The 15957-nt window shown below is 38.5% G+C and overlaps 1 protein-coding gene across 1 annotated transcript in view; it reads right to left on the bottom strand.

Annotated features, from left to right (window-relative positions):
* Positions 1-14212, bottom strand: part of clmpb (CXADR like membrane protein b) — an 86062-nt gene extending 71850 nt beyond the window's left edge. Inside the window, exon 1 of the mRNA XM_036149493.1 lies at positions 13702-14212. Coding sequence (XP_036005386.1) covers positions 13702-13732 — 31 coding nt within the window. The 5' untranslated portion in view covers positions 13733-14212. The remainder of the gene's footprint in view (positions 1-13701) is intronic.
* Between the last annotated feature and the right edge of the window lie 1745 nt (positions 14213-15957).

Genomic DNA, 15957 nt, shown 5'->3' with positions numbered 1-15957 from the left:
CCAAGGGGCTTGCTGTATAGTTGGATAATTAAATCATCCATCACGCAACATCCGCAGCAAAACACGACAGGACCGGCACCCTAAAACCGGGGCCGACATCATTGCGTTTTACAGTTTCTGCTAAACGGTAATCATGCAAGGTGCAATTCTGATGACAAAGGACTTTGAGTCTATAAAGAAATGATCAGCAGAAATTGTGTACCTTGTAGAAATTCAAAGGTCAACTCCAAGGGTTTGTTACAGAACACAAAGAGATTAAGCCCAGACTCTAAAGTCACAGCATATAAGATTCATAACTTATTATCAGTATTATAGGATACAGAGACAGATGACAGTGATGTAGTAAAGGGATGATTCAGAAATTAACTGCTTAGTGTTTGTTAAAATAAAATGAGTAAACATCTTACCTGTATTACATACTGTAACTTCTGGTATTTTGAACTATTATGAATTCAGATTCACAGTTAGCATTGTTTAACACAGCGTACATTCAGAGCATTCTGTTTTTGACAGATAATGTAAAGATGAAACGGATAACCGGCGCTTAGATTATGGAGGTAGAGAGAGGCGTGGCTATTCACACATCTTGTTTTCGTCTACAGACAGTGCTCAAGAGCTTAAATTTAGCTTATAGTTCTTTTAGTATATTCCTTCATAATCAGGGTCCAGAAAAGGCCTTATTTGGGTCTAAGCCAAAGAGACACCATTTGGAGACTTGTGATGTGAAACATTTCAGAGAAACTTTGACGAAAAAGTAAGGCAGAGTACAAATTGTTAAAATAGTGGTCACCTAAATGTCTGCAACTGAGTGTTTTACACGCGTCTATGTTTAAATCGGACAGTGACACTGACTAGAAATACCTGACATGTGCTGACCTCATCGGTATGTCTCGCACAGGATGATTGTGGGTGGCCCACCACTCTTTGGCTACATTTCCTGTGTCAAAACTCAGCATCTTCTCTGTAAATAAAAGTCAAGTCAAATAGTGTCAACCATTTAAATGCTCCTAAAATAGCCCAACTATGATGTTTTTCAGACAGGGGTGGTTTTAGAATGTTACAAGTTCACTTTAGACTCGGCCAGTCCTGGACTAGCTGTTACTCTCCACCTTCACTTTCTACTGCTCGAGATTTTCATAACACGAGGACACCAAGAGCATTCACTCGTGCAGGTCGAATACTTTGACCTGCACAAGTATTTTTTAATCAGATCTTCACATCAAAAAGTCTTAGTTACCCTTTAAGAATGGAACAGATCTTCCTCCAGATGGTCTCCAGGTAACCATTTTGTCAACCAACACTGTAATCAGTGATCAGCAAACACCCTCCCTTGTACGCACCATCTGTCTTCAGGTCTTTGGTGGCCACTCTATGGTGACCATGCATGGTTAAGGATGAACATCTGAGGGACGGGAGGAACCTACGCTGATCGAAGCCTCAACTGCTTCGGGAAACAGTGGTGAGCAAATGAGCAAATGAAGTGAGACAATGGAGCGTGATGGTTCAAAACACCTAATGGAGTGGCCTGCTTGCTGAGCTAATAGACTGCTTCAAATTGAAAGGAGCAGCAGGCGTCTAAATAGAGCGATGAGGAACATTTCCTTCTGTTCATTTCATCAACCCCTGCTTGAAAGAAAGAGAGAAAGGGAGAGGAGAGGAAAAACTAAAAAAAAAAACGTACACAGTCAGCCATTGTTTGCTGTACAAGTTGTGTTCATTCAAATTCAGTCAATCCTTTAGATGGAATTATGATTGACTTCCTTGTAGAGTAAAAAGAAGAGCCAATGTTTTGTTCAATTGTCCCAAACTGTGGTGGAAGAAGGAACATCTCTTCCAATTTCAACAGTTTTGTTAAGCTTTGCATAGATTTATGGGTAGGACATATTGGGGTCATGGTCAAGCTGTGAGCTTTTTTTTTTTTTTCCTGCTGATACTAATCTCCGAGGAAGAAAACAGATTGTCCAAGCTGAATTCTGAACATAACAGTCAATAATCACAGTGTGAGGCGAGCCATTGCAGAAGCAGGGGTCTGACAGGTACACCAAATCCACAAATTAAAGTCCTAAACAACTGCTAAGAAAGGATCAATTATTAATAGGCAGCTTGTCGGGTTTGACACTGGAAAAAACAAGGCAAAAAAATTATGATTTATCCGACAACAAAGGCACCTTTCATGTTCAATTAGGGTTTAAGGTAACCAGTCATGTTACGCAGCTTGCAGCTGAGTGGGAGACCTGACCTCTTCCTTAACGCAATGGGGTCACAACTGTGCTGCTAATTAGCTGTAAATTGTTAATCAATAAGTGCAGTTTTTCCTTCTCCGTGTCACTGATGCATGCGTTCTCCCGACCTGCATCTCAGTAACAGGAATTTAGCTATTTTAGCAGTTTATTTTCAGACGCCGTTAGACTGCACAGCTGCATAGAAAACAGGAGATATCCCTGGTTTCAGAGACAGAGAACATTGATCAAAAGCATGTTCTGCTTAAGGAAGAAAAACACGGCGGTGTTAGTCTGCGCTGCCAGTTTTCACGGAGGCAGAAAGCACTTGAAAGCATCCCAACAGGGCTGGGGGTTCAGAGATGATAGCATCTCAACCTCTCCCCTGATAAACAAATCATTTTAAATGGTGTTTTTGCAAGGTGTCTGAATTTTAATCACATTTGCACTCACCATTAAATCCTATTTTGTGTACTGCCAATATCTGCGGAGAATTAGGATGGACGTTGAGTGGGGTGAATCCATACAAGACCGTTTCTTTCTCCGCCCTCAAACAGACATCAGCATTTATCTGTTTTGTTTGCTTCCTGATTTACTCTCTAATTACATAAAGTGATCCTAGCACTTGATTAAAATCCAGAACTAATGCTAACAAGGAGCAAATCACTTAATATTTTCTTGGAAAAGTGAAAGCTAGGATTGTAGTAGCACTATTATCCTTCACAGTTACTTCCTACCAAAAACAAGGTCGACGTGTGTGGTTTTGGAGCAAACGCTCCTGCTTGAAACAATTTTCTATGGAACACAACATGGCTGAAGGTGGAATGACGCGTTCAGGTCATGCGATGAGATGGTACACACTGAGTTCATGACAATGAGACAGAAACAGATTTTAACAAAAGATTTTTGAAAAACAAAGAATCTAGACTTTTTCGTTAGAGAAAGGATTTACAAAAGAAATGTGTTTTGAAAAGAAATCTGTTTTAAGTGGTGAATACTTCTGTACAGATTTGACTCTAATTGATGCAGCTTCAAGCAAGTACCAATCAAAGGTGATCATCATCCTGCCAAAGAATAGGTGTTAAATTGCAAGTCCAAATATGCGGTGGTCCTAAAGCCAAAAAACTTGAAAATTACCCTTTAATTGTTTTCATAGATAGAATAAATGTTTTAAAATGTCTTTGAAAGTTCTGAGGATTTTTAACTAGATGATATTAAAGTCAGTCTAGAGCGAAGTAGCATCTTTAGTGCTGATAGAAAGTTAAAAATCAGATACCAACTTTAGCGTTGTTGGCCGCTAACAGTTAGCAAGTGTTTAAAGTGTTATGTTCATGCCTGTTACTTTTCTTCTTTTCCATTGGTACAACACAATGCAGAGACATTAAACATTTAGTGATGGTGGAAGCTTCTAAATGCTAAAACTTTTTCAACTGCTCCGAAACATCTATGCCTGAACACATCTGAATGCATTTTCTGGTGAAAATGAACCAAGCATGCATGCACCAGATAAAATGTTTCCTCCTTAGTGGTCCCTAGGTTTGTTTTACTAGCATATGCTCCACGGGCTCCTGTTAGATGGATGCTGTTTCTCCTGTGTTGCTTTCTATGATTTTCCTGTGACCGCCACACAAAGAAGCTGCCGGTAGATGAGCTTTTTTTCTGCAGCCATCAAAGAGGTGTTCGCAATATGGGAAAAATGGAAGACAAAGTGCAAAAAAGAAGTTCAAAACCTCTGTGCACATAAGCCTAGCTAACATGTGTGGTGCAATACCTAAACAACAGTTGTGCCACTGCAAAAAAAGGGAACTAAAAGTAAGTGAAATATTTGTAATTTGAAATGAGTGTATTTGTCCTTGATTTGAACAGGCAAGTCTAAATGATCTGCCAATAGAATAAGATTTCTGCACTTAAAATAGGAACAACTCATTTCCCTCTTCTTATTTCAAGTGCAGTATATCTAATTATCCTGTTTTTAGGGGTCAAAATACTCATTCCTTTGGCAGATAATCTGATTTACCTGCTCAAACCATAAACATTAATTTCCAGAAAGTTTTACTTACTTTGCCTTCCCTTTTTGCCATGTGGCAATCATCCCTATTTTGTCAAAGAGTAGGGTGTCCTAGAGAAATTATATTCAATGTCTTTCCGATTTATTGTTTCACCATATTTTCACCATACAATGTTTCTAACGATGTTATTATATAGGATTAATGACTCTATAATGGTCAAAACTGTGGTGGTTGCTGGGCAGCAACAAATTATTATATCATTATTATTATTATAAAGTACTTAATCATTATTATAGTCAAAGTTAAATAGAAAAAACTGTCTTCTGAAAATTCTAAAACAAATTGGTTGTAAGAACTAATTAAATTCCTGTTCAGAGATTCCACCGTACTTCCTATCTCAAGACAGTGTCAGGGTAAAAGCACGCACCTTCATATCCAGGTCTCACACTAATAGTTTGCATTTATTCTCCTAGCCAAAGTCACATGACAGCAACAGGATACTTCACTTTGATGTGAAAAATCATGACTTTTTATAATAGAGTTTGGTCTTTAAACAAAAACAAAAAACTCTAACAGACGTATTCATTTATTTCTGTGTTTTTGGAATAAAGGTTTTAAATATCATGCATAGTGTGTAAAGAATCTGTGATCGGTGGAAATTTATTTTGCAACACAATAAAAAAGTGGATCAGGGTTTCTATAATTCATATTTAGTCAAAAGAAGTCATGCTGGCTGTAACTGGATTTTTGTTATGTGATAAAAAAAACAGTGAGAAACACTGAGATGCTACGTCCCAATATAAGACAAAGGCAAAATCCGAAAATAAGTTTATTATGTTAAATTAACAGCCCGACTTGCTAGAGAAGTTACTGCAAGTTAAATTCATCAAGATGACCATTGAATCATTACAAAAGATTAACTTTAAGGTTCTGTCTGGGTCAAATGGTGAGAGATGCTGAGGCAATACAGCTAAATGATAAAGTTACAAGCTGCAATACAATTATGCAGCATAGCTGTGTTATTGTGGTTGCTGTCATGTGGCCTTCTTATAATATAGTGGATCAAAATCATAGCGAGAGAACAATGAAAAGAATGACAAAGGCTTCCAAGTCATTTAAATGTGTCTTCTTAGGTAAAGTCCTAATTCTTTTTGGATGGTGAAAAAAACAAAAGTACATTCACTTCTTTATTTATTTTTTCTTCAGCGTATCTTGGTTAAATATAATTATATTCCACAAAATATGTATGCATTTGCACCTCATGACCAATCAAAGTGCTAAACAACTGTAAAAAATAAATGCAGGCAATAAAATAAAATAAAAAAATAATGAAAGAAGGTAGATTCTTGCTCTAATGACACTCCTGCAAAATGCTGAAATGACATTAAGTAAATATTTTAGACAGCATGGAGGATGAAATTAAATCTTTCTAACACAATCTTTATAACGCTGTGAACCAAAGCGTATAGAAGGGGAAACTCTTAGCTAAAGTGAAACCAAACTGTAACAACAGCAGACATTTTAGGTCCAGTTACTTAAAGTCGAGGCACCCGATGGAAAGCCCTGTAAAATAATTTTCCAGGCTTCGCACGTGGAACCTATTGGAGGTTAAAGTCCGCACCCTGCCTGATGCAGCTGTAGATCACTACCTTGTGTGTCAGAAAAATGCAGCTGAAGCAGTTCTGAAGTATCAGACAGATAGTGGCCTATAAAAATGCTTCATCATGGTTCAGTTCACAGAAAGGAATATTGCCTTGGAAGAATAGGCGGGAGGGGGGGAGGTTTTATAATTTGTAAGAGATTTTATTTCTGGAAGAAGTGATTTGTGTTGTGTGGTCTCTTGTTTTACACTAAGAAGGGTTCTACAGAAAGGATTATTGTTGTACTTTCTGAGTAAAAAGGGATTTTTTTTTTTTTTTACAATAATTCAGGCACAGTTTCTTCGTTATATCCAAACATTTGTCTGCATAGGCCTTTTGTCGTTTGCGTCTCATAAAATGCAAGACACATGCCTGAACAGAGTGAGGTCTGTGTCGTGCCTCTGACCTGCAGACCCCTCCCCCTCTCATCCTTCTCGGAGGAAAATTATTGCCAGATTATTTTGGAATGTATGAACAGGAACTGCCTTTTTCACTTTACTGCTAATCTTTGACAGATGTTCTGGGGAGGCTCATGTTCACATTAACTGGAGCCACATGCGCAGCCTGCTGATGGCACGACTCCACACAACTATGCAGCATAGTTCAGCAGTATTAGGAACAATAACAGGCAGATTGCTCTTGTGCATTCATTTTTACTCTATACAATAGTTTGAATTCGGGATGATCAAGATTCTTATGGATTTAAACATGGAAGCATCAGTTATTCAGTGGCCTTTGCATTGGCCGTAACCATTAATGGAATGTTTAGTAAACTGCATTTCCATTTCTAAACATCTATAGTTTATGTGGTTACTCTTCTCCATCTGTAAAAACAGATAGAGAAGAGTAACCACATAACCCCCATGTCTACAAGCATCACAATCAATGAAACACGAAGAATCTCTCAGGTAAGAAAAAATCTGATGGCTCGTCATTTAGGGACACTCAAAGACCATAAGCATCAGGAGGAAAGGTGCTTCACAGGTACGTCAGTGCTTCTTAATGATATTAGTTGTTAGTTTTAAGGATGCCTGGACCTTTGTGATCATCCTAGAGGCCTACTCCGTCACCCGGGGTCGGACGTTTTGTATTCCACCGCGCTCTGCCCTTGCAGACCCATTCCGATTGGCCACTTTTTGCTTTGTCTAACACAATCATCTCCCCATGGAAATCTGTTTACACTATGTGCTGCATGTGAAACAATTGACATTGGAGGGTGCAAGAAAAGTCATGTTACTAGTTGGAGAAATGCGTGGTAAATATTTGCTTGTCTTGTTGTAATCCCTGTCCTACAGTGTGAAGGCAAGACAGACTGGATTATGAGTCTTGTGTTTACACGCCGTGCGGTTAACCTATAATATGTGGATGAAATTACATTTCCACATGATAAATAATTTACTGGCGGGTGTAGTAGATTAATAGAAAACCAAAAGACTCAACGACGACGACATGCGTGCTGCTGATCCTGTGCAGCTGAACCACTCAATAAAAAGGCTCTGTTTGAAATAATATCAGGGTGGAGTTCAACCTGTGAGGTAATTTTTCTGTGATAAAACATTAGTCTAGTGGGTGTCCCTTATTTAAATATGAAAGTGGCAAATGCAAATGTGTGTTATAGTGCATTATTTTAAAACAACACAGAAAACAACCCCAGAAGCTTTAAAATGGAAACTAAAACTACAGAGACATGGAAGACAGGTGAAGGCTGTTACTGAAATGGATCAAAGAAAAGTCTGATCGTCAAACAGTCAGCCGATAATCAGCTGTAAGGTGATAAGATAAGATAAGATAAGATAAGATACTTCTTTGTTTTCCCACAATGGGAAAATTCGCTTGTGACAGTAGTCACACAATAATTCAGCCCTGAAAATAACAGCTAATCTAATCTAAAGTTAGTTTTAGAGCAACAGAGAATTAATTTCTCAGAAAGGCTAACATAAAAATGTTGCACAGTTATTGATAATATGATAATATTATCAATAACTGTGGTAGAAAGTCAGGTAAAACAAAATTCAAGTTAAAAAGGGGGAAGACAGCAACTGATATGCATGATTGTACAGCAACTAAGAAAGCCTACAGTGACAAAAGAACAATTAGAAGACCCTTATGTTGTTGTTTTTCATAGACCTCCTATGTGAACACAAGCTGTTGGGAAAAAAATCCAACATGACATTTTGTTAAAGATCATACTGACTTGTCTAAAGAGCAATAACATTTGTAAACTGATAAAAGCAAGGTTGCTCTGTTTAGGTAAAAGGTTGAAGGCAGTTTGCCAGACAACCCCCAAACACAGAATCAAAGCCATAATATACTGTGGTGGAGGAGGCATCATGCTATGGAAATGTACTATTGTGGCAGGCCTGTTCAGGGATCGTGGATCAGTTTGAATACATTGGAACCCTTGAAGAGGGTTTGCTTTATTATGTTGACTTATGCTGCTGAAGAAATACTCTTGAAATGGATGTTTCAACAAGATAACAAACCCAAAAAAAAACACCAGTAAGCGTCCTGGTTCCAGACCAACAAGATGAAAGGTATGAAGCAGTCAGGCTAATCCCCGGGATCTTAATGCAAATAGAAAACCTTTTAGGTTACATCAAACATGCTGTTTCAGAGACAAAACCAAAGAAATGTCTAAACAACCTAGCAAGGAAGACCTGTTTATACGAGTTGAAAATCTTTGAGCACTAATTTGTTCATACACTGAATAATAATTTAAAAAAATGCAGTCACAGCATTGTTTTCAACATTGCCTTCTCTGCTTCAGTTTTAGAAGAATGACAAATTTATTAATTGTTTCTCAATGTCCTGAAGTCAATTCAGCTTACTTCAAAAATACTTTATTAATCCCAAAAGAAAATTATATGTAATCAATTTAAAATGCGATGTAAAGTGTGGCCAAAATGGACGTTGCTATAGCTCCCTTGTTAAAAAAACAACAACATATTGCTAGTATTCTAATCACAACTGTGCTGTATGCGTATTATACTGATTACTTAAACATTAGCTACATAATGCAGGTGGCTTTGAATGTCTGCTCTCACAATGTGACTGCACAAGACAAACGCCACCAACAGAGCTGTCACATTCCTCCCGTACACTCCACACACAATACTTTCAAAGCTGGGCATGCACATTGGGGATGCCGACTGACAACGCAGAAGAAAATTGTAAGTCAAAAAACGAGATCAAAAGCAAGCCTGAGTGCATTGTAACTAGACGTCAAATATCAGAAAAGTCTCTGGGTTGGAATGTCAAAAGTCTTTGGCTGGCTGTGTGTGTGTGTGGGAGTGTGATTCAGGCACAAGCACATCAAGATGTCACTTCGTAACCTCTGGCTCAGGAGGCTCCTGTCATCTTCACATTTCAGAGATCCTCTGCCTGCCCCGCCAGCCATGCTAAATATAGAATAGGACCGAATTTCTGTCCGGAGCCACTGCTCTCTTTATCTACATCTAATGCTAGCTTGCGTACTTATGCGCACGGCCATCTTCTCACTGTTGTTCACTTATGCATGCAGACATGCACGGGTCGGCACATCAAGTGATGTTAACACCCTTATTGGTTTCCGAGTGCAGAGGTCTAGATCTCTTATAAGAGCTGCTCACGCTTTCCTATTACATTTCTGCCTCGGACTGTGTTATTGTGCCTCGGACAGCCGCTTTAAAATTCCCTCATTCTGCCCAGTGGAGCAATCAATCACTCGTCTTTACCTGGCCAAATCTCCAAGTGCAACCCCTCTGTAAGCGAGAGAGAGAAAGAGTTACTTTATTTGACCTTGTTCTGCCTCTTACTTCGTCTGGGCAGAGTTACCAAGGGGAACTGAAGAACTCTCTGTGGCAATTAATTGTGCTACTTATCTGTAATGTGAACACTGGATATTACATCTCAAGAAGATATTAATTTAAGGGTGTCTCAGGATGGGCAAGGCCAAAGCTAAATATAAAGAAAAGCCAGTATTAGAGAATATAGATTATTTTGTAATGCGATTTTTTTTCTTTTTTTTTACTCAGCCGTTGTTCATTTGGAACTGACACCGGGTGAATATGGTAAAAGCGTCCTTCTTTTCTGTGATGTGTGTTTGACAAGCAAACTAATTAAATTTTTTTAGCCAAATAAAATGGATACCATTCAATCTTAGAAGTAAACAGAGAGTGGAAAAAGCCTCACCATGGCAACAACAAGTCTATTAATACTTCAAGCTTCGTGCGTGGGGTTATTTTAAGACAGCAGGAATGCTATTATTAGCTACAAATGCATCACTCCAGAATATTTTAATATGTAGCGATTGCATTTTTCTTTAAAACACTGGCTGGAAATTTTGGGTTATTTTGATTCACCAGTTAATGAAACTAGTCGAAACAAGATGCTGGGTTCATGAAAATATCACCAGATTTTAGTCATAATTTTTGGGAAAAAATCCCATGTTTTTTTTTTTGTTTTTTTTATGAAGTATGGTGTTCCCAGATCACAAATTGAGTTCTTAAAGATTTGTAATCCACGTGGAGCATTCCAGTTAAGTGTTGGCCAGTTTCTGTATTGTGGGTTTCGTGCTTGTTGAATTCTAAGGTTGTCAATGTGTGTTTTTTACAAATAAAATAAAGATGTTCTAAATTTCAAACTGGGACATTTTGAACTAGATGATCAAACACTGACATAAAATGTTTTTAATGATTGGTTAGTATTTAAAAATCAATACCATCTTTTCTGTCTTTCTGTCACTTGCAGTTTTCTACGGAGCAACAAAAATGCTACCATGTAAATAAAGTTAACGTTTTGGGGCATCTTTGATGTGAATGTAAAATAATGTCATCAGCCAGCCAGACAAGACGTTTTTGCCATCTAAGCAAATGCCATATGTTTATATACAAAGTTTTTGTAAGTTACAGTTATATGAAAAAAAGTCTATATAATTAATGAAAGATACACCTCCATATCTTTATTAAGGTTTAGGAGATAGTTGTAATGTGGAAGCATTACACCAGTCACTTTTGTAAAGGTCTAATTTTTTATAAAACCACAGTTACAACACAACCTCCATCCCAAACACAACAATGGTTTCATTGCTGGTGCAACTTCTGAGCTTATCAAAATGCTCTTTTAAAGTACAAAGGGCCCCCATCCTCACTGGACCTCTCTTATCTCTGTGTCCTCTGCTCTAATGGCACTGACAGACTCAGCATTTTCAGTCAGAAACGTAATATGCACCTTTGCTAGCAGAAATAATAAGTAGAACAGATCCGAAAGGTAGCATTTGGAGGCTGGTAAACAAGAATGGCTGCACTGTTATGCAACTTGCTCTAGATTGATGTTACCACCAGGCGGGCCCTCTCCGCTCCACCTGCACATACATTGAATCTCAACTGGCAGGTTTAGTTGTTTTACGATGTACTTTAGCATAGGAAACAAACAAACCATAAAAAAACTATAAAAGACAGATGTTTTTTATGTATTATTTTACAATATTCTGTCATATTAAAAAAAAAATATGAATATGTATTCCCATTAGGCTCGTTTGTCAGATTAAAACCACCTTTTCAAAAATAACCTTTAACAAACATACTTTTTTCCTAAGCCCACATTTCTCTATCAAAATGTTTTTAATGTTCTGATGTAAAATTCCAAACTTAACTGAAATGTCTTCATAAACTGTTGTTTATGACTCTTGTTAAACATTTTAGAGAATGTGACAATATTAGATACAATTTGGGTAGATCTCCCTATTGAATTAATTCATTAAATAATAAATTCATACTTTTAAAGTATATGGAACCAAATATTTATTAATTTGATATAAATATTTCAAATTGTATTCAAATGGACACATATAACAATGCATTTAACTACTTATCTATGTGTGAGATTTGTGTCACTGTCCACAGCAGCTGTATCATCTAAAACCTTTTTTTAAGGAAGAAGACTAAAAAATTTAAATTATGGAGCAGATAGGAAGAGGGAGAATGGAAGAGTAGAGTAAGGAAAGAAAAAGAAGTAGATAAATTGCAATACAAATCATGTCTTTAAATGGTAAATATTTAATTTTCTAACATTACACAATTTTTTTGTAAAGGCCTATCTAAGATTATCTGGTCCCAGGCCCAGGCTAGGCTGTCAGCTGACAACAAACCAATTTGACGATAAAAAATATGGTACTTTAATGTTGCGGCATCTTGTGCCAAGAGGTTTTCTTATACTCCTACTGCCTCAACTTTATCCATATGGTAGAATGCCCTTAGGAGGATGGGCCTCCATGTCCTTAAAAACAGCAGCGCTCCAACTGCAGGTTGCTCATGTGTGAGCCACCAGAACTGACAAAGACTCCTGGATAGGTGTCGAAACGTTTTCAGAAAGAACTGAGCGAAAGTCCGGTTTCCTCCGATTTAAGCCTGTTTGCTGTTATCATTGTTATAATGAAAATAAATTTACTTGGCTTAGATCACAAAGCATAAAAAGCAAAAAGCAGCCGAGATGCACCATTCAACATAGTCAGGAGCGTCTAAACCTTCCCAGATCAGCATACATCCATGTCTGCATAATATTTGTATTGTGCAGTATTTCATAACTCTGGCCCAGGGTCAAAGTGGTTGCGATGCTTTAGCTTAACTTACGCACGCATGCACTCACGACTCTTGTCAAGCTACAGCCAACACCATCGTCTGCACCCTTCATTATTTTCAGCGAACAGAACAAAGAAGAAAAAAAAATCCAAAGGATCAGCATGTAGGTGCAAAGCTGCAGTTGTGTTGCATGTATCACCCCCTCACTCTCAGCCACTCCTAAACCATGACACAGGGAGCTCTAAACTCTTTCATGTGGGCCACTGTTATCCAAAGACTATTCCACCCTGCATGGGGGAATTGCGAGTTTTCCCCTCTCGGTTTCACTGCAGGTATTAGAACAACAGCGAGAAGTGCTGTGTGACGCCACTTACTGGAAGTCATTTTAAAACTCTGGCTCACACTCTGCCACAGAAACTTCCAGTCAGTGGAGTCACAGTGGAATTAAACATTCCTCATTTAGCTGCAGACCTACAAGCGACTCCAGGCCGTACTGCAACAGTATTGTTAGTCTAAGCACAAGAAACCTGACACTTGCTTTAATTTCTTGACGTGCAATGTAAGTGATGGCCAGTGGTTCATCGCCGTACGAAAGAGAAGTTTGGATTAATCATTTGGTAACTAATCCAGACATTTGCAAAAATGATAACCCTGACAGCTACAACTGAGCAAAAACAAGAAGACAGTACATGCATATATCTGTTTACATTAGTTTTAAGCATCAGTTAAGGGGGTTTTGACTATTCACAGCAGGCCTTCCTCTGAAGAACATGTGTCAGTACATGGAGGGTATATAAAACTGGGAAGGCAGATTTAAAGGGAGGGGTCCAGTGAACTTTTATCCTCTTTATTTTGCCTCACTGTAAGAAGATCCATTAAAAAGAAAGAAAGAGAGAAAAAAAAAAAACAGAGCAACAACTACGGGTTAAAAATTAAAGCTGACCTCTGCTTTTCATGATGTCTTCAAACAAAGCATAAAAATAACCAGCAGCTTCTTTATATATCCTCTTTGTATCAGAACGTGCCATGGCTTACTATAAGGCAATATATTCTGACATCATTCCGAATAGAAGTAGTCAGATGTGCTATGACGTTAAACAATGAAAAATTGTATATATATATATATATATATATATATATATATATATATATATATATATATATATATATATATATATATATATATATATATATATTTGTGTAAATTGTGACAGGAAGACACTCTTCTCTAATTAGCTTAATGTCTGAGCTCTTAAAGAAACACAAAGTGACTTACCCAGAAACAAAGAGCGCAAGATTGCAGACATCACGGCTGGAAATCCCGAATGCAGCGGAGCTGGAAACAATGCGCTCAGACCGCCTTCGGATTCATTCGGCTGACCTAAGCGCAGGCACGGCGAGGCGAGCTGAACGGCGAAATCACAGAGAAATAAATCTTCATTGAGCGCCTCAGTCCAAGGACGTAGTATAGTATGTTGCACACGCCCGACGCATCTAAGCCTCCCAAGGAGAGGGAGAGACAGAAGAGGAAACGTGGCTCCTTCTCGTCATTGTCATGTACATGGCAGGCGTACTACGCGGCGTCCAAATCAAAGTTGCCCCCCCCCGGCTGTGTGGTTCTGGCGTAGGACGCGTTCGTCTCGGACTCCCCTTCTCTTTCCTCCCCGGGCAGCCTCTCCTCATCTCCTCCTCCGCCGCACAAAAGCACCCAAAGAGGAGGAGAGGGCGAATAGGTGGCTGATGAGGGGATGCTGAAGGATGGAGACCTCTAGAGTCTGAAGTTCTCTTTCGCAGCCAGAGCATCCAGCCAGCACACGCTAAATGGCTTGTGTCGACAGGCTGGTTGTTGTATGCATGCTGTAAAAAAAAAAAAGAAAAAAGAAAGGAAAAATAAGTCATGCTTGACTGTGTTTTATTCGTGTTTTGATTCATTTAAAAAAAACAAGCAGAATCATTCCATAGTCACGCAGCTATACAGATTTGTTTACCAGTGTGAGAAATCACTTCAGCTGACGAGTAGATTTATGTGGCCACCATTATGGTAAATGAACGATCCTCCCAAATATGATGTGGCTCCGTTTGTAAATGTGTTTTTTTTTTTTTTTTTTGCTACCGCAACTGTAGAGTATTTGTCACAGAAGACAGCAGTTTGATCACATTTACTGTAGAACTTTCTGGCACTCGCAAGATATCATTTGAGCATTCGGAGCATGAATGCCATAAGCGTTTTGAGCTTATTTGCACCCTTCGTTTTTTCCCCCCACAGTGTCCTAGTTATACAACAAACAACTTCACTATGAAAAAAGGAGAATTGGATTCAAGCATTTAATTTTAGAAAGGGTCAAAAATATTCATAGAGACATACAGCTACATATATTATAAGTCCTTTTGGTGGGATGAGTGGCCAGGTGGTTAAGGAGCTGGACATATGTATTCTGGAGTGGCTACAAAAGGTCGCCGGTTCGAATCTCAGTCTGTCACTCTGGGTCCCCGAGCAAGACCCTTGACCACAGATTGCCACTCAGTGTGGCAGCACACTGCTCCCTAAGTGTTGGGTTAAACACAGAGACAAATGTCCCTTCTGTGGCACTATAGGCTGAAGGGAAATATTTTATTTTATTTTATGTATATTATCTATACACACTCCACTATAACTCAGTTCAATTTCCCCAAGGTTACACCTCGACCCCATTGCTTTTTGTAGCCGTCTGTAAGCTTTAGGCATATTTCTGACTGGAGCACTCTTCTTGGCAGAATTTTTAGCACTCATTTAAACAGGCAGGTTTCTTGGTACGGACCCAGCTTTCAAGTCTTGTCCATACATTTTTAATCCAACCTATGATCTATAAACATCTATGACACCATGCTCATAATCAAATATGTACTGATTAGCTACACAACACTGCAACAAAAACGCCTAACAGTGATGAAGGGATTTAAGTGTTTGCAAAGTGTTTGCATCATGGCCCTCTTGGTACACCTAGCTATCTAAGTATCATCGATCTAGCCGTCTATTTTAGGTGACGTTAAATCATTTTAAGGTAATCCTCCTTCTTCTTTAGCTAATCCCCTTTGTGTGATGCACCAGAACCAGATTACAAACATCATCCTACCATCTTTGTGTTTGATAGTTGTCGCAGCGTTCCTGGGTTTGAAACATTTATCCTGACGCCACCAACAAAGATTCCTCTTTTCAAAATTGCTTAAAGGTGTTAGGTTGGTGGCAGGGAGCTCTTTTTGGTCAACAGCTTGTTAGTCGAACTTGATGTTAAATTTTGAAAAGAGTCATGTTGTTCCAGCAGCTTTAAAATTAGGATCAGCCTCAGCCTTGTTTTAGAAGATTCAGATCAATTTCCTTTCATCCAAAATTGAGAGTTACAGGTCTAATAATTTAAACCTGGACACAAATAGGCTCTACAACAGGACAGTGGTCCGAAATAAAGCTTAAAAACTGGGCATGTGCAGGAAAACCAAAAGATTTAACCACCAAACGTGGAAAAAATAACAGAGGACGTGGTAGTTCATAGCTACA

The sequence above is a fragment of the Fundulus heteroclitus genome, chromosome 18, assembly GCF_011125445.2.
Source record: "Fundulus heteroclitus isolate FHET01 chromosome 18, MU-UCD_Fhet_4.1, whole genome shotgun sequence".
In the NCBI taxonomy this organism is placed as follows: domain Eukaryota; kingdom Metazoa; phylum Chordata; class Actinopteri; order Cyprinodontiformes; family Fundulidae; genus Fundulus; species Fundulus heteroclitus.
This window is presented reverse-complemented; position numbering and strand designations above follow the sequence as displayed.